General features: G+C 42.7%; 1 protein-coding gene across 1 annotated transcript; it reads right to left on the bottom strand.

Annotated features, from left to right (window-relative positions):
* Positions 1-3,940: 3,940 nt before the first annotated feature.
* Positions 3,941-25,124, bottom strand: DLL4 (delta like canonical Notch ligand 4). Its single transcript, XM_075283064.1, has 11 exons — positions 24,891-25,124; positions 24,541-24,789; positions 22,274-22,316; positions 20,285-20,551; positions 14,512-14,572; positions 13,767-13,897; positions 13,437-13,606; positions 11,682-11,901; positions 10,051-10,762; positions 8,166-8,274; positions 3,941-6,342 (listed from the first exon to the last, which is right to left on the bottom strand). The coding sequence occupies exons 1-11, from the start codon at positions 24,945-24,947 to the stop codon at positions 6,337-6,339; spliced, it is 2,025 nt and encodes a 674-aa protein (XP_075139165.1). The 5' UTR covers positions 24,948-25,124; the 3' UTR covers positions 3,941-6,336.
* Between the last annotated feature and the right edge of the window lie 1,323 nt (positions 25,125-26,447).

Below are 26,447 nucleotides of genomic sequence, written 5' to 3' on the forward strand. Positions count from 1 at the left end.
CCACCAAATTTTACAGTGGGTAGCATGTGTTTTTCTTGGAATGCTGTTTCTTTTTGGACGCCATGCATAACGCCTTTTTTTTATAACCAAACAACTCAATTTTTGTTTCCAAAATGAAGCTGCCTTGTCCAAATGTGCTTTTTCATACCTCAGGCAACTCTATTTGTGGCGTACGTGCAGAAACGGCTTCTTTCTCATCACTCTCCCATACAGCTTCTATTTGTGCAAAGTGCGCTGTATAGTTGACCGATGCACAGTGACACCATCTGCAGCAAGATGATGCTGCAGCTCTTTGGAGGTGTCTGTGGATTGTCCTTGACTGTTTTCACCATTCTTCTTCTCTGCCTTTCTGATATTTTTCTTGGCCTGCCACTTCTGGGCTTAACAAGAACTGTCCCTGTGGTCTTCCATTTCCTTACTATGTTCCTCACAGTGGAAACTGACAGGTTAAATCTCTGAGACAACGTTTTGTATCCTTCCCCTGAACAACTATGTTGAACAATCTTTGTTTTCAGATCATTTAAGAGCGGGCTGTCCATGCTCGGCGACCATCAAACTTAACTGAACTTGAATTGTTTTGTAGAAAGAAATGGTCCAAAATACCTTTATCCAGGATCCAGGAACTGATTAAAAGCTACAGGAAGCGACTAGAGGCTGTTATCTTTGCAAAAGGAGGATGTACTAAATATTAATGTCACTTTTCTGTTGAGGTGCCCATATTTTTGCACCGGTCAAATTTTGGTTTAATGCATATTGCACATTTTCTGTTAGTACAATAAACCTCATTTCAATCCTGAAATATTACTGTGTCCATCAGTTATTAGATATATCAAACTGAAATGGCTGTTGCAAACACCAAAATATTTAGAACTAAAAATGATTAAGATTAATAGGGGTGCCCAAACTTTTTCATAGGACTGTAGATAGATAGATAGGAGATAGATAGATAGGAGATAGATAGATAGATAGATAGAGGAGATAATAGATAGATAGGAGATAGATAGATAGATAGATAGGACATAGATAGATAGATAATAGATTATATCAATAATTGTAATAAAAATGTAACTAAAATCCCTTAAAAAGGATCACACTTTGATCTATAGGGTTCTGACTTCCAATAACTGTACTGATCAAATGTTGAAGGTGAAGGGCCATGACGCTTTATCATAGTCACGGCTTTGTGAGATGTTGCGGCTGCGCCCAATATTGCTGCTCTCAATGCGGTCTAATTCAAGTATAAGGGACTAAGCTGCAATACCAGGCACAGCCAATACAAAACGTATGGTGCTTTACTTCCTGGCGCCGCCTTGTGTGTGGCTGCCTGATACAGAGCTCCAAGTTGGGAGCAACCTTTATCTTTCCTTTCTCACTCTTTTTCTCTGTATCTTCAAGAATCCTGTAACCAAGCAAACTAGCACTATGAATTAGCAACTATAAATCAAATGGAAGACCCTGTGGAGTATTTTGTTTCTATTGTAAAGCATGGACAATGACTCAAGACCTGGTTCAGCTGGTTTCCTGTGTGTACACATGTGCCTGTTACCATCCCCCTAGGAGCTAAGGACAGCATGGACACCATGCGGCATGGAGGAGAAACCTACATGGAAATGCGGACTTCTTCTTTCAAGGAGATGATTTTTGGCGTCTATTGCTGATGTGTGAAGATGCTACAGCTGACTGGTATTTCTTTCTATTACTGTGGACACGTGGGACTCTGTTACAACCTGGGAACCAACCATCACCCACCTACCCCATGTGCTTATGGAAGCTTGGCAAGAGAGCAGCAGCCTGTCTACCTGGATGGCTTCAGACCTCTCTGGGCAGTAGAACACAGTGGTAAGAAGAAAGGAGGAGGAGGAGGGCTTGTGATGAAGGACATTTTGGGGCATTTTTTGTGGTTAATGGACAATAGTGCTGATACAAGATACCGAACTATCAGCTGTGAGCAGGAGATCTCACCACCTACCAAAGAACTACCAAATGTTATCATGATAGCTGCCTATCTACATGCTGTGACCCCTCCTCGTGTCCTCCAACCACAGTCGGCTGTATTATTATTATTATTATTATTAACATCAATCCGCACAGAGAACTAAATGATCCTGCAGTGTGTCTGTGTTTCTTTCCTTTTTAGTTGCTATGATTCCTAGGATTTCTCTATCTGCCATGAGCTTGTATGTGTTTCTCTCCTGTTATATACTACTGTACCATCTATGAAACTGTATCACTGAAATTTCCCCATTGTGGGACTATTAAAGGAATATCTTATCTTATCTTATCTTACCTGGTAATCAAGACAAGTTGAACCCCCAACAATCTTATATGGATGAACTAAAGTATAAACCATTAAGAACCCCCAAAATACCATAATAATACGTTATATTATAGTGTTAAACATGATTGTTAAAGTAGATCATACCCATTCAACATAGATCAATGGTTGTTCACCTGCACAAAGTGATAAGCAACATTACTACGTTCATTTAGTGTCCATACACTGTACATGTACTTTGCCTGGTTGTGGGCTTTCACCCCATGGCACTATGCATGTAGTGGGACTAAGTTTCAACCCTGCAATCTAGATCCATTGAAGAAGACAAAAGCTGCTGCCACCTTTTCTTTTGCAGCCTGTCCTGTGGATAATAATGACAGTGACGCTGTTGTTATTGGACCTAATGGTTATATTGCTCGGGGCTATTCCTCACCATTATGCCACAGCTGTTGCGTCTGAACCAACCCAGATCAGTTCTGCCCATGACAAAACATAACAGGGGACTCATTTTCCCCCGTAACAAGGGCTCATATGTACTCTATCAATAACTTTCTCCCTTTCCATCCAAGACTAAAAAAAAAAATAGGTCATCAGTATCACATCAGTTGGGGTCTGACACCCAAACTGATCAGCTGATGCGGCACTACTCCTATAAAAGTGAGGGGCTGCAGTTCCAGGCACCACGCTGTATGGACAGGAATCTCCATGCAGTGTACAGAGCTGTGTAGACTGGGAGCGGGGCTGCAGATCCCTGGTGCCACCATTACATTTAATTGAATAAGAATAGGCTTCCAGTTGTATACCTTATTTATGGCTACTAGGGCATCAGCTGATTAGTTCAGGGTTTGGGCATCTGACCCAGACCAATCTGATACTGATGATACACAGTCCAGTCATATTAATGTGACCACCGCCTACTTTTGACGTCAACGTTAAATAACCAATGGCAGAATGCACGTGTCATCAGCCATCTGGGTGCTCTCATCATTGTGGAAGGCACGATGGATCCACACAAGTATGCATCTATCCTTGCGGACCATGTTCACCCCTACATGCAAATTGTTCTTCCCTAGGATGATGGCATCTACCAGCAGGACAATGCGACGTGTCATAAAGCTCACAGTGTACGTGCGTGGTTTGAGGAGCACCAGGATGAGTTTACCGTACTCCCTTGGCTATCAAATTCCCCGGACTTGAATCCAATTGAGAATGTGTGGGACCACCTCGATCGGGTTGTTCACGCCATGGATGCTCAACCACGTAACCTAGCGCAGCTGGCTACGGCACTGGAGTTGGCATGGCTCAACATCCCAGTGACATCACAACATCCCCTCTCTTCCTGCACGTCTCGCAGCGTCCGCTCTGCCAAAGGTGGTTATTCTGGATTTTGTCAGGTGGTCACATTAATGTGAATGGACTGTGTATATCCTGTGGATAAGTCTTGGGTATCAAATATCTTCAGATTCTGGATAACCCCTTTAAAGGGTTAATGGAATATACAGATCTCCCTTAGGGAACTCCTTGTAACATTCTGCATATAAAAAGGGGATGGCAGTTCATGAAGTAGGGCGGAAGTCGATAAACAACTTAAAATAAATCTGTGCCCCAGAGTAGAAAAAAATTTAAATTAAAGACAGGAAACAAATTGGTTGGAAGAGGTTTTTCATTTTTGAAAAAAAAAATAAAACTCAAACTTTTCATGGTAACATGTTAAAACAAGACAGTACATATTTACATTTGTTTTGATTATAAATATACATTATATACAAAACAAAGATATAAAAAAAGTTCAGTGCTTTTGATTCAATGTTAAATTATTGAAATGATAGATTCCAAAAGAAAAAACGAAACAATAACCCACAATAAAGCCACACGCCTATCCTCGGGCATCTGCAGTATTAATTCTGTAAGAACACACATTGCATGCAACATTTTCTTGTCTGGCAAAATAAGACTTATGCTGCACGGAACATCAAAATGCAGATGGCCAAGGAGAGATGTGAAGATCTCCTTTCGTCTGGTCATACACATTGGATGGAATCGACCGGTTTCTCGAACAGCTACCCCCTCCATACATGCACGATGGACAATGTACATGTGTTCTTAATAGGGAGAGGCGAGTAAGCCAATGCCAGACAGCTTTAATCTCCCTGAGAACAAATGGATCAGGCATGTTGAAAAACAACAGCCCGCTCCTCCTCTTCCTCAACATCTGCCGTCATGACAGAGTCAGGAGGTCCCACCGAAATTAAGTTTGTCTGATATACATCTAATGTGTATGGCCACCCTAAAGGCCAGGGGTGGGTGGGGGGGGGGGAGGGGAGGAATTTGTTGGTCACAGTTCAGTAGTTTTTTCTTAAATTATGGTTGACAATTAACCAACACTATTTTATGCTATGTGACATGTGCCAATTGCTAGGTATGGACAATATTAAGGAATATATGTGTGTATATATAATACATATATACACCTACAGATCAGACGCTCAGACATGAAAAATAATTTAAGAAATCCCTCGAGCCCTTCAACTCTCAAAACTAAAATATATATAAACTAAAAATAAAAACACCTTTGTAGTCGGAGCAGCCACTGACTTTGTAATTGTAGTTTAACAGCAACTCTTAAAGGGGTTCTCTGGGACTTTAATATTGATGTGTAGGGGTGTCCTACAAAATAAACGGCTGTGTGTATTATGTAGTGGCCATGATTGGACCTGCAGTACCACTAATGTCCACTACACGGTTTATAGAGCTGGTTCCATGATGGTGCGGGGACTGGATCCTCACCAATCGGATAGGTCATCAATGCTAAAAGGGCTTGTCCAGGGAGTTGTGTTTTACTTCCTCTAGGGTTTGTTTTGGAAGTTGTACCCGGGAGTTCTGTGTCATTTCTGATCCCGGGACACATGATCAGAACCAGTGCCCCCTACCTCCAGGGGGCGCTGAGACTACAGTAAAGCCTTCCCCCATGGTACATATAACCACCTGGGAAAGGAGCAAACCAACGGAAACCAGCTCGAAACCCCCAGACTCGCTAGACATCGGCCCTTTAAAGTTCAGGAATACCCCTTTACTTGAGAAAAAGAGCTAGAATTAAGTTGGAGTTCCCCATTATGCCAATGAAGGACACAATACATAATATATAGATTCAAAGGAATGCACTTAATCGGAATAACCTTACATTTACATAGGTCAATACAGACATTGGACGCCTTTCTATAAATTACTTCGGCTGTGTAAAACCTTAATACCAACTTATTATAGTCTTCTCTGTGTTGCGGAAAAATAAAAAGTCTATCTCACAATTCTCAGTAGTGCAAAATGAATTATTACAGAAAAAAAAATAAAACAAATGGCCAGCTGTATTGACTTGTCATGCAGTGTAAGGCTTGGACGGATTTTGTAGGATTGGTAGCTAAGTCCACATTCAATTTTTCCAGTACGTCTGTCCCGAAACCTCTATGGCATGACATGCAGTGTGTGAAGAGTTAAAAGTCATAGCTTAATACTGTTCAGGTATTACATAGAAAAGCAGTGATTTAGCCGACAATCTCTTGGGACACTTTTAGGCACTTCTAAAAACATAAAAGTAGGACAACCCCAGGACCTTGATAGAAGGAATTCCATTCTGCATAGCAAACAAAACCCATCCGCTTTCTTGGATTGTGTATTCTAAGGCATGAGTAGACGATAGCCATCGCTGTCAACGGCTCACATTTGCGTGAGGCTTTGAAAGGACACTTTAAGAAACGACCGTGTGAAGATAAAGTCTCTCGAACAGTCTTTTTTTGCTTCCGCTTCTTCCAGTTTTGTTACATTCAGTCGATCCAACCCCCTAAACGCTACAGCTAGTGATCGAAGTCTATTGCATCTCGAGCAAAGCCACAGTCTATCCCCCTTCAACTCAGGTTTTTTTTTTGATCTTCCAAAAGCAGCAAGTTTCAGCTTTGTGCTCAAAAACCACCTCCAGTCATGAATTGTAAACATAGGTACATGGCATGCCTTCCGTGTGTGGCGCTTGAGAACATCAAAGTTATACTTCTGGATGTTTGACTTTAGGTTTACACCTGCAAGAGAGGATGGATAGACGATCAGTAAAAGATAGCAAAATGGGAAGAAAACACGTATAGCATAAGCATGCAATGACTCCTAGAGGCCCCACCGATCAACAGAACCAGGGCTCCAAGCCTCCGTACCGGAAGACTTTCAATGGAGCGGTGGTCACACGTGTACTAGGGTCCCACTACCTGTCTATAGGAGCGACTGACAGTGGAGTACAGCATTTGGTTGTATTGATAGACAGTGAATGGTATGGTGGTAAGATCTGTGTACTACCAGTCCTCTCACTCTGCTATAGCTATCCGTCCCATAGACATTGAATGGATTGTAAGTGTGCATGTGTGACCACCACTCCATTTAAACTACGATGGCTTGGGACTCCATTCTAGTCATCAGTATGGTCACCCAGCGATCATAGATTTATCACATATATTGCGGATCTACTTCTGGATTAATCTGAAAGCACTTTCCCTCCTTAATCTCCTCATCCTTTTACAACTAAAATGGAGAACTATATAAAAGAAATATTCTAGATTAGTCCCATGAACTCAGACGTTTGCCCTTTCCTCTAATGGTCTTGTTCTTGGATCCGACACAACTGGCTGTAGCAGGAGCCTCCCCCCTTCCTGTCTTAATATCATGCCCCACCTCGTTGTTCAGCTTAATCCCCTCTAAGTCTCCGGCCTAATATGGAGCAGATCAGAGGCAATTAAACCCTTTGTTCTGTTCATAGTTTCTACTAATGTAAGGATATGACTACTAGATTTCTGGTTTCCTTAAAATGGCACTTGTTAGGTCAATTTGGGATACTAAACCACCAAAAGGTCCTTACAGATCGTTGCTTTAGTGTCCCAGATTGCCCTGTTGTAAATCCATCCATACCTGCATTTAGAAAAAAACAAAACAAAACACTAAGGGTAAGGTCACACTGAGTTTTTTGGTCAGGATTTTGAGGCCGCATTCGCCTCAAAATCCTGACCAAAAAGACGGCTCCCATTGAAATCAATGGGAGCCGCTCAGGTCTTTTTTCCGTGAGCTGTTTGTTCCGGCTCCTGGAAAAAGCAGCGACATGCTCAGTCTTCAGGCGGATTCGCCTCACAACAGCCTGAAGACACTCCCTCCTCCCGAATGCGCCCATTCATTGGGCCTAATCTGGAGCGGAGTACGCGACTGGATACTGGTGCAGTGCACTGGCTTTCAGTCACGGCTACCCGTATTTTGGACCAGAACCTGAGGCGGCCTCCGCGGTCCAAAAAAACCCCATGTGAACTTCCCCTAAGCCTTTTTACTTATGTAGAGGGGAGTCTGGTGAATCTCAGACTCCTCTCTGGTATTCACGGTGCCTAAGCATTTCCTCAGCGACTCCAAGGACGTACACCCCGACTTCACGGTGCAAATGCTGGCGGTATGGGGAATGTGCACTGAAGCTGAGGTGTATGCCCAGGGGGGAGTATACAGTTTTTATGTTTTATTGCAGGCATGGATGACTTTATAACACAGAAATTTGGGAAACTAAACTTTTGGACAAGATTCCCTTTAATGATCCATTCCCAGGACTCATGTTCCTAATAACTTATCTTTGTCTAATGCTGACGTAAAATCCTTATCTCTAATAAAGAGGAAATCCCACGCCATAAAGTGTCTCACCGTTTTATTTCTTATAACAAAGTCAATGGTTAATCTGAAAGACACATTTGGCGTGGCAGCGGGAAACCCGTGATCCGTGGAGAGACTATATATTACAATCTAAGAGAGTCATCTATGCATTAGGAAGAGGATCGGCCTCCTGTAATTCTATCGTGCGTGCACTTTTCAGCAGCGGTGTCCTTACCTCTGTAGCTATCACACATTCGTTCCGTTCCTCTGCTATCACATAAATGGACTGGTACATGGAGTCTCTTGGAGAACATATAGTGGATATTCTACATTGTGGCTTTTCACTGTATAAATAAAAAAACAAAAACCGTAAGTATAGAAGAGACATTTTGCAGCATTTGCACAATAGAATATTTGGTCCTTTAGAAGCAAATTAGCAAATTTGTTGTAGACATTTCTGCACCTACCCCGTGGGGCTTGCAAAACGCCAAGTACTTGCAGCCATAATAATGCTATTGACATGTATATTGAGAGTCTACTTTGACGGTCCTCTCTGGGCAGAAGGACCAGGCAGCAGGACCTATTAGGGATCATGATCTTAACATAACCCTGCATGTTCCGCCATCTTTTCCTCTCTATGCAGTGTAAAGTTGATCATTCATCAAAGAATTAGTTGTCCTTTGGAAACCACAATGAGGAATGTACTTCTGCCAATGACTGGTTGGCTTCCATGTACCTTCCCATGGGCCGTTCCAGTCTAGAAAATACTGTCCCTATAATGGCAGCCTTTCCCTGTACTCCATCCACAGACCCACAGTATCCTAGTTACCCAAGTCTATACAGGATTAGGGTATTGGACCAGTGACAACACCATAGACAATGCTGACCCTGTGTTTAGAGACTCCACGGACCATATTTTCTGGACTGAACAGCTTCTTGTACATGGATCCAACAATGTTACACTGCATAGAGCTTAAAAAAAAAAAAAAAAAAGTGCCATTTAGCACTCGCAGAGACCAAGCCTTGAATGCCCCATCCACAGCGGGGTGATCAGGACTCTTACTATCTCTCCGAGGAGTCCTATTAGGATTTATTCTTTAAGCACCTCCTAATCATATAAACCTATAGATCACAGAGCTTGGCTTCTCTCCATCTATCATATGTTGCTTTCAGATCGCAATCGAAACATTTTATACATCACCGATCCAACATGCATGTATCTGCTCAAAAACATACCCCGTGTATAAGAGGATATACACAGCTCAGCATTACAAATGTCACTATGAATGTACAACTACACAACTCAAGTGGCTATGCTACGACCTATACAATGGCATTGTACACACACATGTATAGGATAAGACGTCTTCCTGCTTTTTTACGTCTCACATTTCAAAGCACAACAACAACTGGCTTGACAACAGGTAACCTAATACTTTAAAGCGTGAGGTTGGTCAAATAGTACCTGTTTACCAACCCCACTATACACATGCTCTCTGGTCCTGGTTACTCAATGGGGAGATAAGAGTAAGGGTAAGTTCACAAGGGGTTTTTTGGACCGAGGCCACCTCAGGTTCCGGTCCAAAATACGGGTAGCTGTGACTGGATTCCGGTGCAGTGCACCAGCATCCAGTCGCGCATTCCGCTCCGGATTAGGCCCAAATGAACGGGACTGAAAGAATGAGCATGCCGCTTCTTTTTCCAGGTGCCGGAACAAATGGCTCCCAGAAAAAAAAAAAAAAAAAAAACTGATTTCAATGGGAGCCATCTTTTTGGTCAGGATTTTGAGGTGGATACGACAAAAAAAACCCCGCGTGAACTTACCCTAAGACACCTGATGGCAACTTGTCTCTCAAAGAACAAAAGGATCAGGCATGTTGAAATCCAAGAACCTGATCCTACTTCTACCCTGCCATTGGGGGAAGCCAGGACACTACTAACACCACAAGATGGCTGTCCGGGCCCACACCCCTTTTTCTGAAAACCCATGCCTTTTGATAAGCCATACCACTTATTGTCTAACTCAACATGGGGTACAGCATGTACGCCTGTGTTTTTTGGTGCAAGTTACACCATAATTCTAGAATATTTAGCTTGCCAAGTCTTCCTTCCGGTCTTACCTGTGCAGATGAAGAGGGAACTTTTCTTCTTCTAAGCATTTTTCACTATTATGGAACTTGTCCGCTTTTCCTTTCCCACTCATGACACCACCAATAAATCCATTAGCTATATTGCAGTCTAATGGGTGGTTTTTTAGCTTGTAATTTGACTTCTCTAACCCACAGTCCACCTCCAAGTCCTTCTTTTTGTTAATATTTTTAAGTTGTGACGCTGGTATTAAGTTGTCTTTCTGGAAATCTGATAAATTGTTCATGGCCTTCGTGTCCTGCATTGGCTTTTGACGAAAATGTCTTACAACAATGAAGATCATACATAACAAAACCAGGAGTCCCACCATGCCAGCACCCATGAAGACAGCAACCCAAGGAAAGTCCCAGGATTTTTGACGGTCAACCTGAAATTCACACTGGCTTCCCATAAAACCAGAAGGACAAACGCAAGCGATGCTTTTATCGTTAGGCACATTATAGCAAGATCCTCCATTCTTGCATGGGTTGGCAGCACATTCGTCTCTGATTTTTAGATCACAAGTCTTCCCAGTAAAGCCTGGAGGACATGTACATCCAAAGTCGCCATTACTCTCATGGCAGGTCCCTCCGTTGTAGCAGGGCTTCTTTGCACATATGTTCATATTCACTCCACATGTCGGGCCAGTAAATCCGAGACGACAGCGGCACATCTGTTTATAATTGAAGACATAGCAGAGACCTCCTATAGGGAGAGATTAACATACATAATTAGGTTACTGATGGATTTGCTTATGGTACGATTAACTAAAAGACACAATAAGGTTAAAAAAAACAAAAACAAAAGACTGACTTTTATTCCTTTTTTTTCTTAGGATAGATGCTGTATATGTTTAGCCCAGGTCAATGGAAGAGAGCTGCAATACCTCTCATGGCCACTACACAATGTACAGAGCTGCAAAGTTCAGTCAGCTGATGGGTGGTGCTAGGAGACAGACCCCGCCCCCAACTGATGATCAACATTTAAAGGTTTCGGCCATACCTCTTATTTTTAAAGGTTATATGGACACATTACTTTCTATAAATGGGTATTTCAGTTATAAATCTTTATCACCTATCCACCATATAGGCAATAACTGCTAGATCAGTGGAGACTCAACCACTGGGACTCTAATCTATTGCCAGAATGTACGCCATGGGTGAATATGTATGGTGTCCATGTGACGACCCCCATAGATCAGATACGGAGGCCCATAAATCAGATACTTTGGCTTGGTCATCCATATCAAAACCCCTTTAGGCTGAGTTCACACGAAGTTTCTGACTCAAAATCCTGACCAAAAAGACAGCTCCCTTTGAAATCAATAGGAGCTGGTAAGTTCTTTTCTCCGGGAGCCGTTTGTTCCGGCTCCCATAAAAAAGAAGCGACATTCATTGGGCCTAATCCGGGGCGGAGTGCGCGACTGGATGTCTGTGCACTGCACCAGCATTTAGTCGCGGCTACCCGTTTTTTGGTCCGGAACCTGAGGCGGCCTCCGGACCAAAAAAAACCCCATGTGAGCCTTTTTTGATGGATGGAAGTTCTCAAGCCACTATTTTTACAACCCATATCTGGACCACACGGTGTTAAATATACATATCAATATCAGCTATATATCACTTACCATTCAGACAAGGGTTGCTAACACATCGATCCACTTTCTTTTCACAGTTGGACCCTGTATACCCCAGAGGGCACTGACATGAATAGCTGGCGCCCATTTCCCGTTCTCTACACGTCCCGCCATTAAAGCATGGCGAATCTGCACAATTTAATACGCTGTGTTCACAGTGGGTTCCATAATATCCTTGAGGACATTCACAGACGTAACCACTTTCCCCATCCTAGGAAGAAACAGAAGGAATACACGCAACGATGAAGAAACAGCTGGCAACCATCAGGACATTTATTCTTAAGAAATCCATCCAGGGCAAGGTTACATATGAATCACAGCCTATAATAGTGCGACTCAGAGTGTATAAACAGAAAAGCTATTCCAAATAAGCTTTACCCATACATTACACATGCAAAATGTTGATAGTGCAAACACAGCTAAAGAATTTCTAGTTTCAACAAGCAGACAATGTAGTGCCAAATAAACAGGCGCAGGGAGAGCGCAAGGACAATAACATCTATTCTCAGAGCTGGTGTACCGACATACTACCTGACCTGGTGTAATCGCACCATTTGTTCATGGCCACCTGTACATTAAGCATGTACAAAATGTTAGATATGTACGAGCTACGGTTTAGAGAAAACACTAGAAACTGTGGTCTCTTGTATAAGGAATGACTGGAATTTATGAGAAACTACAATTTTGTGTATTATAGTGCATTGTGGTTAGGGGAATAGTTGGGACAAAGTCTTTCCTAACAGCGATCACTGGTTCTTTAGTGTACGATTATGGGTAAGTTTCCTGACTCCATACTTTCAGCCAACAGCTTCAAGGACACATTGCCAAAACTTGTCCCATGTGTAGAAGAGAATCAGTCTGGCCGCTCAGACCTTGGCTCTTGTGATCTACTTCCTATCCTTAATCCTAAAATTTGATAGAAATCCCGTTTTTTTGTCTGTATGTAAATGAGTTCTCTCGCAGCACGGGGGGTGGGCCACAGCGCTCAAACAGCACTGGGGGCATCCCCAATGCTGCAAGAGAAGTCTCCAGCGCCGCCTCAATCTTCTTCAGGAATGGTCTCTGTTTGAGTCTTCTTCCGGAGCTGGGTTCAAACTTCTAGGCCGCGGGCCTCAGACAGAGCAGACTGCGCATGAAAAATGGCTGCTTACACAGTAAATAAGCTGCTATTTTCTTGTGGCCTGTGGGCATGCGCAGTCAGCTCTGCCCGAGGCCTAGAAGTTTGAACCCAGCTCTGGAAGAAGACATGCAGAGAGGCAGTTCCTGAAGAAGATGGAGGCGGCGCTGGAGATTTTTCCCACAGCATTAGGGACGCCCCCAGTGCTGTTTGAGTGCTGGGGACCACCCCCAGTGCTGCGAGAGAACTCTTTTGAATACAGACAAAAACCGGGATTTCTACTGAACGGCAGCGCGGAGAAGACATCTAAAGGTAGGAGAATAATAGCCTTTCTATGTGTGAGCTACTAAAAATGTGATTTTAATGGTAGAATCCCTTTAAAGGGGTTGTTCCAATAGAGCAGGTAGCATGCTCTTCCTGCCATTCCATAAGGACAGGAGAACCAGACGCCCAGTATAATAAAAATTATCTCCTATCCTACTGATAGGGGATAACTCCAAAACTGGGTACAACCTCTAACTGTGTTGGATTATACAGTACCTGAAACATCTTTTTAGGCTAAAGTTACTTGTAATTCATTTAAGAACTTTAGACTTAAGAAGTTTTAGAGGTTTATGAACATTTCTTACCGTGCAGCTGCCACCATTTCGGCAAGGATTGCTGTCACACTCATTGATCTTTTCATCACAGTTTACTCCGGTATAACCAGGTCGACAGGAACATGTGTAACTACCCTGGCCAGTGTTCATACAAGTGGCTCCATTTTTGCAGGGTTTATGGTGAGTGCAGTAGTTTAAATCTGCAAGAAATGTGATGATGGTTAGAATAAGTTTTACCCTTTCACATATAGGGTTAGAAAATGTTATAGGAAAAGGGCGCACTATATCAAACATTAGAAGTTACCTCTACTATATTGGTTCATGTGCACAGTTTAGGAGATATTGGTTATGAATACTCACCCTGGTCGCAGAAGAGTCCTCCCCAGCCTTCATCACAGATACATTGCCATGGGGCTTGGCATGTTCCATGTCGACATCCATTATGTGGAATGCATTCATTGCAGTATTGGCCTTGCCAACCAGGACGGCAGCTGAAATGTTAATTTGGGACATCGGATTAATCCATAGGTCAATAAAATGCACAGTAAATAGGCTTATGTTACTATAAAGTCTGCAGAACCCAAGGGGCACAATATAGTCAATGAAGAAGGTAAGAAGCTATGGCCAGGTTACTGCAAAATTGATGCAACCATTGTAAATAATCAAAATAGAGTACGTAGAAATTACTATAATAGGCTAGCAATTTCATATTGGTGTGGTCTTATTTTCAACACCCCTGCTGATCAGCCATTTGAGAAATTAGTAGAACAGTGCAGCAGCTTTGACCAAGTCACTGGAATGGGACAACGCTGCAGTATCCACAGTCGCTACTAAGTGTACTGCGTTCTAATATACTGACCAGTGAAGAAGCTGCTGATCTCTAGCGCTGCAGCCATTTCAAAGGTCAGATACCACCAACCTGGTATCACAGAAGTCCCCTTTAACCCTGGACAGTATACTGTGGGTAGCAGATAAATAATAGCTGGGATACTCCTTTAATACCCCAACTCTTCCCCATTTTAAATTATCTGCCCAGTACACCTTGTGAATAAGTTAGTGCTACATGATCTTCAAATAGTAAAAAAATAGGCATAAATATACTCACGAGCATTCCCCTGGGCTGTTGCAGAAACCGTTTTGCTCGCTGCACCCATCCAGACATATTGCTGTGGAAATATACAAGATTGAACGTTGAGTGTTTTGCTCACCACTATCACACTGGGATGTCATATACCATAAAAAAACCTCACAGCTGAATTTAGGCGCTCCGGTTATTAAAGTGTTAATCACTGCCCCTTCAAAGTGCCATGTTTAGACGGGTGTAGCTCTAGGGAGCGCAAAAGTTTTGTTCATGGCCTATTTGCCACTAGTTTATTACATGGTGGGCCGATGCTGAACAGGGGCTTATTACAACTCTTGCATTAGGGCTCAGACACTTCATGTTATTGTCTGGCCAACTTAAAATTATTTGTTTTTTTGGGGGTAAAATTAGGAGAGGTATAAGAGAAAAAGGGATTTTTTTTTGTGGTCGTTTCTCCAATATCTTAGGGATCCTATTCTCATTGGAGACTTACAGGCAGTGCTCTATTGGAAGAGTATGCAAATTAGCTCTAAAGTCGCCTTCATTTGACAGCCAATTTGCATATTTATCCGGAGAACATCTTTTTTTTCTCGATGGGGTTACGCAGCGATTGACAGGGACTCTCGTTTCGCGACCAAAGACCACAGTGTCATTGTGTCACGTGACAGAAGTAATGTAAGCGAATGGAGCCACAAAAAACTAAAATCTGTGCTTCGTTTTTATTTTCATAACTTGCAGGGTGACACTGCGATCTTTGGTCATGTGACGGGGGCCATGGTCAAAATTGCCACATAGTGGGGCAACACGGTGGCTCAGTGGTTAGCACTGCAGCCTTGCAGCACGGAGTCCTGGATTCAAATCCGGCCAGGAACAACATCTGCAAGGAGTTTGTATGTTCTCCCCATGTTTGGGGGGAGAAGTGAATATCTACCAGCTACAGCAGCCAACACTGAAGACCCCCCCTCCCCCATCTAACAGGTCACTGATGCTTTGTGGAACTGATATTTTGCAGTATGAAGTCAATTTTTTCCCACAGGACATGAGTATATAGGTCCCCGTGCTCTAACAGCCCCTTCATCTTATCCACCTTGTCGCCTTTGCCCTCCCTCAGCTCCAATCTGTTAAATGAGAGGCGCAGCCAGTTAATTTTGTCAGGCCGCAGTCGTGTGACACGGATTTCGCCCGCTTACAAGGGCCTCGTTTAATGCCTGGATGACTCTGAACAACAATTCTTCAGCCCTCAGCCCCAGTCTCGGTGAGATAACAGCTGCTCCCGTTGTTGCTGGTGTAGCCCTCCCTCCTCACTACAGCTGTTCTCTCCGCTTTGTCCCCTGGAGCTAATGCCAAGTATAACAATAACAACGCGTGCCGCACAGCACAAGCCACCCGAGCGTGCGACATTACACTTGACCCTGGAGAGCCACAGAGCGACAGAAGCGCGCCGCCAACACTGCACGCTGCCCGCCCACGTCTATGGAGAAGCAATGACTGGAAATGATATCAATGTAGTGTGCACTCCATAAAAAGCAACAGAAACACACACATTTCTACATGCCTAGAGAAGGAAAGTTATGCTGATAACACCAAGTTCTAGGACATTTTCCCCCAAACTCTAATTCTCTACTAAGACCTCGATCCCAGGGCCTGAGACTACACGTTTTACTAATGCAACATGTTAGTATTTTTTCTGTGCTGCAGCATTATCGCCTTGTGCAACCTAAAGGTGGCCCTAAAAGTCTAATGGAAGCAATGAGATAGCATCCTTTTCTGAGCCAACACAGAAGCCGTGTGGCTTATTACTAGGAAATTCGAGATCAGGGGTTCACACCCTTTTCTGAATCGGAGAGTCACACTGTCAGATTGTACCATTATGAACGGCTGCAATAAAATTAAAGGTGTATTATCTTTGGAGACATATAGTCAGTATATGGACACAGGCCTTACTATTCATACCAGCCACATAGTGCCGCCATAACACCAACACCACAGTGCCAGTCGATATCAGCAATCTAGAATTGACAGCCAAGCCTCGATATGCTAAGAAGGCATCTGTGTCCTAATGGTTGGGGGCCACACAAGGATCACAAGGGCCACATGCAGCCCCCTGGCTAGCCTTAAGGGAGTTTTCCACCATGGACATCACAAAGGTATGACCAAGTGGGGTGCTTTATTACGATACACTGTCTAGGGATGCTACATTAGGAACCAGGAGATCTAAGGTCAGTAAACTCTATGCAGGATAAAGTAAAACGTCCTACATCTACTTCCTGTTTGTTCCCTGCGATTACGTGTAAAAGATCAGAACCCTTAGGAAGCCTTTGAATGCTTTATACGCAGACGGTTTTTGTTGTTTTCCTTTGTTGCAGCCTAAACTTTTTTTTTTAACCAAAAAAAAAGTCACGCAAATCCGGCCATAATGATGCAATTTAGGTCACTAATGAGTTAAATGTGTACCGACACGAAACCAGGTGCCCTGCACAGAACCAGGCGCGCAAATAATGGCTATTTCTAGCAACCTTACAGAGGAACGAAACCTACTGTCAGGGAAGCTGCGCTTCTTTTACACAATGGTTTGCCTGTACTAGGTTAACCCTTTATGACTCATTCCACAAGCAAATGGTTCAAGGGTTACAGTCATTGTCAGGTTTACGATGTGAAAGCAATGATCCTGCAGTAGTTTCCCCGGATTGCTTCACTGAACTCCATTCCTCTGTTGTGACAAAAACATGTTTGATGCAAACACAACTCGGTATAATCTGTTCTCGGAGTGACGCTGAAATATGACCCTAAACAGGGAGTAGGGTAAAGCAGAGGAGGCCAAGCACAAGCCGAACAGTTCTCGGATCCATCACTGAAGCTATACTGCAAATGTCATTGATCAAGATAAGGGTAAGTTCACGCAGGGTTTTTTGGACCGGAACTTGCCTCAGGTTCCGGTCCAAAATAAGGGTGCACTGCACCGGCATCCAGTCGCGCACTCCGCTCCGGATTAGGTCCAAATGAATGGGTCTCTTCGGGAGTGTCTTCAGGCCGAATCGTGAGGCGAAGCGGCCTGAAGAATGAGCATGTCGCTCCCATTGATTTCAATGGGAGCCATCTTTTTGGTCAGGATTTTGAGGCGGATACGGCTTCAAAATCCTGACCAAAAAACCCCGTGTGAACTTACCCTATAGATTGCTACAAGCTGTGCCACGTACAAGGTTTGATGGCAATCTTTATCTTGACAGATTCTGTGTCTGTAAATAATCTACTTGCCTTTGTAGGAGTTTAAGCTAGCCATAGATTGTAGAAATAGGCCTGGACATAAGGACAAATATGTCGCCTAAGCTATGAACCACAGCCAAAAAAAAAATATAAAAAAATAAAAATCACCCTCTGCACGTGTCCATCCAGGTAGCATAGAATAAGATCATTGCTCGGAGATGGTAAGAAGTTACCAGTAGTTCATTAGCCTAATTAAGACTCATTCTGGCCTATGAATAGGAGGGCCCGGGCACAACGTGTGATTACACCAACTCTCCGGATTTCTAGACTGAGCACATTACCCTTTCATTTTTTGGTTAATGAACAGCTGAATGGGCTACAGATTGGAGATGTATCATGGGACTAATGACAAGCTTCCAGTGTTGGCAGGTGTTCTCGGGCATAAAGGATGCTAAATTGTCTGTGCTAAATTGGACTTTGGAGCAAGAACTGGCAGAGCATAAGGTTTCTGCGAGCTGTGGCCGAGAATAGATACATCTCCATCACATTTGCAGCAATTAAAGGGTAAACTTTAAAGATGGGAACATTATTATTTATCCAATTACTATTAAAAGAGATTTTATAGGGAAAAAAAAAAAAAAATTATATAAATTGTATCTGACGTCTGTTACATTGAAGTTTCAGTGATCCATCGATTCCCCAAATGGGATGCAAATTGTATATTGTATATTGCAAAGCATCTACCAAAGCTATGGCAGTGCAAGATCCGTGGCCATGACCAGTCAAGTACAGTGTATGGAGCAGAGCATACGTTCTGTAATGTGGGGTCTTACCCTGTCTATATATGTCCGGGGAATGCCCGGGGTAGATGCTGTCGGTTTCAGAATCTGGGAAAGATGTGTACAAGCGCTTGGAGATCACAGACATACACTCAGACGCAAAGTGTTCTGAGGCTTATGACAAATTATCATTGGATTATAAAGAGAAATAATGGCTTTAGGCCAACTTAAAGGGGCTCTGTCAGCAAAATCATGCTGATAGAGCCTCACATATGCGTGAATAGCCTTTAAAAAGGCTATTCAGGCACCGTAAATGTTATATTAAACTACCCCCCCCCCCCCCCGTTTTAAAATAATACCCTAAAAAAGAATGTTATCTACTTATGCATCGTGCACGCTGGGCGGGCATTCAGGGTGTGTCTTCTTCATCCACGCCTCTTCTTCCTTCGATGTCCTCGGGGTCCTGTCCTCCTCCAGCGCTTGCGAGCAGACACTGATATAAAAAAATGGCCTGGGCGCATGCACAGTAGCATGCGGCTTCTACTACAGCTACTGTGCAGGCACCCAGGCCATTTTTTTATATAAGTGTCCGCTCGCGAGCGCTGGAGGAGGACGGTACCGGAGGACGTCGGAGGAAGAAGAGGCGTGGATGAAGAAGAAGAAACACCCTGAATGCCGCCCAGCGTGCACGATGCATAAGTAGAGTATATTCTTTTTTAGGGTTTTATTTTAAAACGGGGGGTGGGAGGGTAGTTTAATGTAACTTTTACGGTGCCTGAATAGCCTTTTTAAAGGCTATTCACGCATATGTGGGGCTCTATCAGCATGATTTTGCTGATAGAGCCCCTTTATGCGTAACAAAATACTTCCCCTCACATGTACCGGAATTAGTTCTTTGCACATGTTGTGCACAATCCACAAGTCTTGCATTCAGATTTGTTGTGGATTTTACCCTGCTAGATTGAAAGGGTTGAAATCTACAGTGAAAAATCCACAGAAATAATTGTTGCGGACTTAAAAGCCGCACAGCAGGTCAATTTCTGAACAGATTTTTCTCAGTGTGTGGTTGAGATCTGTAAGAAACTCGTCCACTTTGCTGACAGTTTTCTATGGCAGATCTTCCATCTGCAACTCTGGACAGAAAATTGGCAGCACTTTCACTAGATGTGGACGTAGGCTTAGGAGGGCAAAACAATAAAGATGTCCGTTTTGAATCAGTGAAAAAAAAAACCCCTAAACTAAAAAGTTGGATAATGCTGGGTTATATGTAGATAAATACATGGGAGATAATAGGCCAGACATGGCTTTAACTCTTGTTGTATGACCAGAGATGGCCATGCTGATCTGTTTCTCCGTGTATTTGATCTCCGCAGAGATCATGTGGACAGGAAATTAGTTCAATCTACTTTCCTGTCCGCATGATTCGTACGGGCAGCGCGCATCAAGCACACGGACCCCATTATAGTCTATGGGGTCCGTGTGCTTTTACTGCACAGCGCTTGGTACTCTGTTCATGGGGGTCCCCACGCAGACTTTCCTGGACGGAATACCAAAGCAGATGTGAACGAGGGGTAAGTGAATGGAGTCACTATGACACAAAGGTGTTGTGACCAAGTCACAAAAAAGCTCAACACTGTTGGATCTTTGTGACAGGGTTGAAACATCCCCTAGGTCGAAATCAGACTCCATTCACTTACGTTAGTGAAGGAATCACAAAAAGGCACACGGATCAGAGTGGCAGCCATGAAAGTAGCGCTAGTCTTCTAGATGGATACGAGACAAGGGACAAGTTCCCCGATGTTCACAAGCCTTACGTTTTGAGCAGTAGTCTCCTTTCCATCCCTTCATACACGCGATGCTGCCGTCAGATTCACATTTGTAGTGTCCAAAGCGATCGTCACGAGGTTTGCAGAGCCGAGAGCAGGTTTCCCCATAGTAGTTTACGCTGCATACAACTCTGTAGGAATATTTCAGCTGAGTGTTTCTTTTTCCCATCTTCGTATCACTGGACCAGGTTTCACCAACATTCAGAGGTTTCTGGATTACAAAATCACTAACCAACACTTCCCCTTGGTTAGAACCTGTGGGGAGACAAAAAAAAAATAGGGCAATTTAACTTTTTTGAAAAACCAGAAAACCAATTATTTCAGCAAAACACGTGCGGTGATGAATATTTTAAGGAAGTCTGCCGCCTTTACTTTACATTGGAAATTTTACACTGGTTTATTTCACAAGACTAATTTTTTTTGTGTGTGTGTGCGCCACAGCACATTGAACTTAAAGTAGGGTGACTGGTAAAGAAAAATATGCAAGTCAGTATTTTCCTCAGATATTGATGTATTACAGCTTTTTGGGCATATCTGTGACTACAGTATTGTCTCATGAGTTAAGGGGGGGGGGGGGCAGAAAACACCTTTAAGGGTCTTGTTAAGGGGGGGGGCAGAAAACCCCTTTAAGGGTCTTGTTAAGAGGGGGGGCAGAAAACCCCTTTAAGGGTTTTTGTTTTTTTTTACTGATGACCTATCAGTAGGATAGTTGATCAGTCTCTGATCAGTGGGGGAACCTTGATAACTAGACCCTGCACCAATCAGCTACCTGTGCCCCAGCATTAAAGGCAGCACTGCTCCTATTCAAGTAATAGGTGAAGAACTGCAACGTCCTCCACTGTGACACCAAGGTACTGCAGCTCTTGTACAGTGGCCCAGTACACCAGATGAGCTGATCAGTGTAGGGGTCCGAGTGACAGAGCCCCACAAATTGGACACCAATGACCCATCCCATGAGTATAAATACCTCCTTAGGCTAAGGCCCCATGGACCAGAAATGCAGCGTTGCGGGAACAACTGTGGCGTGAATGCATCAGAGTTTTCCTCCGCGGACTTTCTGTTACAGTTATATCTACGGGAATGCCGCCGGCGTTTCCGTAGATATAATTGACATGCTGCGATTTTCAAAACCGCAACGGTTTTGGAAATCGCAGCATGTTCGCGCTACGATTTTTTCCGCAAAGTGGGCATGGGATTTGCATGAATCCCATCCACTTTGCAAGTAATGTAAAACGCCGCGGGCAAATCGGCCTTAGGCTAAGGCTTTCCACCTTAACCCCTCGGTAGACACTAACTGAGCACAGTCTCAAAGCTGCTAAAAAACCCCCAGACTAAGAAAATAGATAGCAGGTAAGCATCCAGTTTAAGAAGTTACATATCCTTTTGATCTAGGTAGTCACTTTAAATTCAAAATATATTTTGGAAATTTAAAAAAAAAAATAATTTTTTTTTTAGAATTTTGCTTTTGTATAAAATATCCTAACAGTCTTGCACACCAAAGTGAGTGAGCGAACCCGAGTTGGTGGCCTCAAGAAAAAGGTTTCAATGTGAGAATTGTTTTGTTGAAATATTCTCTTCCTCTATGTCAGCAAAACATCCAAAAGCCATTATTTCTTTTCCAAAGGGCGGAATTTGAAAAAGGTGTAAAATACAGGAAAAGGCAGTCAGGACAATTTGGCAGACTTCTGGTTTTCTCACCAAAGAGCGGACTTCTTTCCCACGCCAAAAATAAACTGGAGGAAGTGCAATTGTTTTGGAGATTAGGTACGTAAGGCCATGAAAAAAAAACAAAAAAAAAAAACACATCTCTCCGACGGCAGCTTGTTTTGAAAGTCGAAACGGGATTTGAAGTTAAGGGCAAGGTTAACTACTAAGATACCTTATAAATAGGAAAGTATAGCGGTCATGAAATATACAGTAGATTGGAACGAGCGGGACAATGGCGCCCTCTAGTGTTTCTTTCGTTTCTTTATTTACCTGTAGGTCTATGAAACGCTTCGATAATCAGAGAAAAGGTTTTCTGAAAAAGCGAGAAAAAAAAAGCAACAAGATGAATTAACACATTTAATATAATGAACAAATAATAAATAAAAATATACTCATTATGTAAATATACCAGATACCGGGAATATTGTGTTAATTAACAGTCGCCTGTACAGGGTTTAATTAATCTAATTGCGTATAGTATTACTGCTTACATCTCCATTAACCCAAGCGCTTTACTGGGGAAAGGCGGGGGGGATATAGTCTCCAACCAGGAGAGACCTTGAACAGGTCCGTACCATCTTACAGGTGGCAGGTTATTTAGGGTCCCTATTCGGTGCTAGTGTTGAGTCTATACCTAGTATAAATAAGAATATTACATCGTATCAACCTCACCATAGCGCATAGGTTTAGACACAGCAGTCAGACCGATCTTACAGAAGATGAAATTGATCTATAGAGCGGTCTACAAACCGATGTGGCAGACAGATTGTATGAACATTAGATCAGTTTTCTGGCAGATTTCCATCAGATCAGTTAGTCATGAAGAGCAGGGTCCCCGGTAGCGGCCACCAGATGTGCACATCCATGCAGTTTATAAACAGATGGTTAAAATCGGATTGTGAATTGACGGATTGTTAATGATGAGGCTGTTAAACATCAATCAATAAACAATCAATTTTTAACAATCAATCTTGAAGCTGTTGACACACAAGAGTGGGGTGTTTTTGGACACATCATAGCCATACAATGGCTGCTTTGGACTCATTAGGCTGATATTGGTCTGGTCAGATATCTGTTATGTGCCATTACATTGCTGTGATACGCGTTTTGCATTTTTGATCCAATTTAGTCATTTTCATTGGTGTATAATAAACAGCACCTGACATCACTAGCCCTAGCAATTTCTTGGGCTGCCCCTTCACAAGCTACAAGTCCAGGTGTAACCCAGCATCCGATATTACATGGAGTCACAATAACAGCACAAGTATAAACCGGACTGTGTGAACCCAACTATAGACTGTAAGCTCTATGGGTCAGTCTCCTTTAAGTCTATTGTTTGGCCCTACACGTAAATATTTGCAAGGTTGGTTATATTTAGTGTATATATATATTACTTCCCTGTTGTTGTAAAGTGCCGAGGATTACACTGGTGCTATGTCAATAGAAGGCTGTTTATCTGTAAATACGGCCAGGTAGGTTTATATCGGCATAGTGTTGTGTATTATTAGGTGTTTATGTTGTATGTATACACTGCTATGTGTATGTAGTGTACTATATACTTTCTATTGTACAACATTGAATATGATGTATGATATTAGTTATATTGCATATTTGTTATATTTTTGTATATATTGTATATTTATTTTAGATCTGATGTTTTTGTGTATATATTTCCTTTATATAGCATATTATGTAATATATATATATATATATATATATATATATATATATATATACATACACACACACACACTATATGTATTATATCCCTATATTGCATATGATGTCTCATTTACACTGTAGGATAGTTCCTTATTGCATGTCATATATATCATACAATCTTTGTTATATGCATATACTATATGTATTATAGCTCTATATTGTATATGAGGTCTCATTTACATTGTAAGATATTGTTCCCTATTGCATATTATAGCAGATATATTGTACAATACGTGTTCTATGTATATACTATAGGTATTATATCCCTATATTGTATAGGATGTCTCATTTACATTGTAGGATATTGTTCCTTATTGCATATTATATCAGATATATTGTAGAATCTTTGTTCTATGTATATACTATAGCTATTATATCCCTATATTATATAGGAGGTCTCATTTACATTGTAGGATATTGTTCCTTATTGCATATTATATCAGATATATTGTAGAATCTTTGTTCTATGTATATACTATAGGTATTATATCCCTATATTGTATATAAGGTCTCATATGCATTGTAGGATATTGTTCCCTATTGCATATTATATCAGATATATTGTACAATCTTTGTTCTATGTATATACTATATGCATTATATCGTATAGAAGGTCTCCTATACATTGCAGGATATTGCTCCCTATTGCATATTATAGCAGATATAGTGTACAATACGTTATATGTATATACTATAGGTATTCTATCCCTATACAGTATATGAGGTCTCTTATACATTGCAGGATATTGTTCCCTATTGCATATTTGCACCTGATCTATTGCACATGGACATCCAGTAGGTAGGTGAGTACTTACCGGCCAGGTGAAGTTGAAGGGCACCCTGATGTAATTGGGGAAGCCATTCATGTACCCCCCGGACTCCAGCACTGGGGTGACCACGTTCCCGAAGGTGCAGGGCCCCGGGGACACGACGGTCTGGTAGTGTTTCAGGCAGATCTTGAAGAAGATGCGACAATTGGGCAGACACGACCCCCCGTCCGCCAAGGTCCCGTTGCTATTTACAAAGGCGTCAAGGCTAAGCTCAAAGACCCCGGAGCCGGCGACCTGAGAAACACACAAGACCCCCAAAACCGATCAGATCTGCTTGCAAAACCACACGATCCAACCTAAGAAGAAGAAGCAGCCGCACAAGCCGCCAATTTTACCTGCTGCAAACCCAGTAAGAGAAACGTCAAGCCCCATATAAGATCCATCTTCTTCATGTGCCAGCGGCAGCGCAGGGGTTAAAAGAGACTCCTTATACAACAGGTCCACGCAAAAGTCATGTAGGGCGGCCACACACATGCACAGGTGTTATCCAGTCACATAGACATGCCCTTCCCGTCAGTACAATCCAATCTGTCGCGATAGCCCCCCGAGCTGTGTACACGGCTGTCACCGTATTGCGCTGGGGAACTGAGCCTGGCTCCGGCTGTCGCTACTTATATAGTGTCGGCTCCTTCATGTGTTGTTAGCCCCGCCCCCTGGTGGCGGAGGACAGGGCGCCCGCTGCTGCTGCCACCAAATCCCCTCATCTGTTCCCTTATTTACCTCAGCTCCCCCCTGACTCCAGACCACCACTCTCCTAATAGCATGGAGCCATGTGGGCAAGATGCTGGAAGGTGTCCCCACACTCAGACAAAATAGGTGCTGCCCCACTATGTCCACTACAGTGAGGTCACCTGTGCTAAGGACCCAGGTTTTCTGAATTTTCTGTGCCTGTCCCCAATGGCACGTGACAGACCCCATGGCCTTGTAATGGGGTCTAGCACCTTACCCCCCAAAATAGCTCTGTATACCGCAAAATATGACAGAATCCGCAACAGTGGAAAAGCACCTGATACACACTATATATACAAAATCTATAGACACTTTGTATCCATACGGTTATAGGGCAAAAACTAGGGACGTAGCTATATGGGGTACAGGCGGAGGAGCAGCCCTAAACATCCCCTGCTATGGATAGTCCTGCGAGGGCGACATACATGGCGACTTTTGTCACATTAGAAATAAAGCAATTTTAGTCGTGCGCAAGTCGCCATTGCATGTGACACAAGCAATGTCACATGCGACGTAAAACTGAATACGTTTGGGTTTTGTGCGACTGTTGCGGTCACAGCAGGTCGTGTGTCACGTGCGACACTATTGCATTTTTTGTCGTACGATTTTTAGTTGCATGGTATATGTCGCCGTGTAGCTCTAGCCTTAATGGTGCAAGGTAGGGGCTCCATTACAGGTTTTGTATTTGGGCCCAGGGGCTTCAGGACAAAACGGTGTCCTCTTGGCCTCTATGTGGATAGTATATGGCAAAAAAGGTATAGACTACTAATAGACTATGCTATAACATCCCATGGTTTCCAGTATATTAATAATAATAAAAAAAAGGACGTGTTAACGTGACGATTTTTGTTTACAGCGAGACCCTATGGATGACTGATGTCACTATACGATACATACATCTCAATGTATAGCTTACACAAAGGCCACACACATGACGTGAACGCTGCTTGTTGCACTTGGCACTACCATCCATAGCAATATCGTCCCACATTACATTATAGTTATTGAAAATTTTTAGGCAGGGTTCACACTGCTTCCTTTGTCAAACAAACTTTTTTTTAATCATTTTTTTTTTCTCTTATTCATTGTATTTTTTATGTGTTTTTAGGCATTCCATTGATTGGAATGAGATTTAAAAAAAAAAAAAAATTCTGCCTCAAGAT

This window comes from Leptodactylus fuscus, chromosome 7, assembly GCF_031893055.1.
Source record: "Leptodactylus fuscus isolate aLepFus1 chromosome 7, aLepFus1.hap2, whole genome shotgun sequence".
Classification (NCBI taxonomy): domain Eukaryota; kingdom Metazoa; phylum Chordata; class Amphibia; order Anura; family Leptodactylidae; genus Leptodactylus; species Leptodactylus fuscus.

Bases quoted from the DNA above. Each gene is read 5' to 3' on its own strand.
- DLL4 (XM_075283064.1), bottom strand. From the start codon at position 24,947: ATGAAGAAGATGGATCTTATATGGGGCTTGACGTTTCTCTTACTGGGT. The intron at 20,552-22,273 runs GTAAATAAAGAA...GTCTCCCCACAG, and splicing joins AGCGTTTCATAGACCTACAG to GTTCTAACCAAGGGGAAGTG. The intron at 13,607-13,766 runs GTGAGTATTCAT...CATTTCTTGCAG, and splicing joins AGGACTCTTCTGCGACCAGG to ATTTAAACTACTGCACTCAC.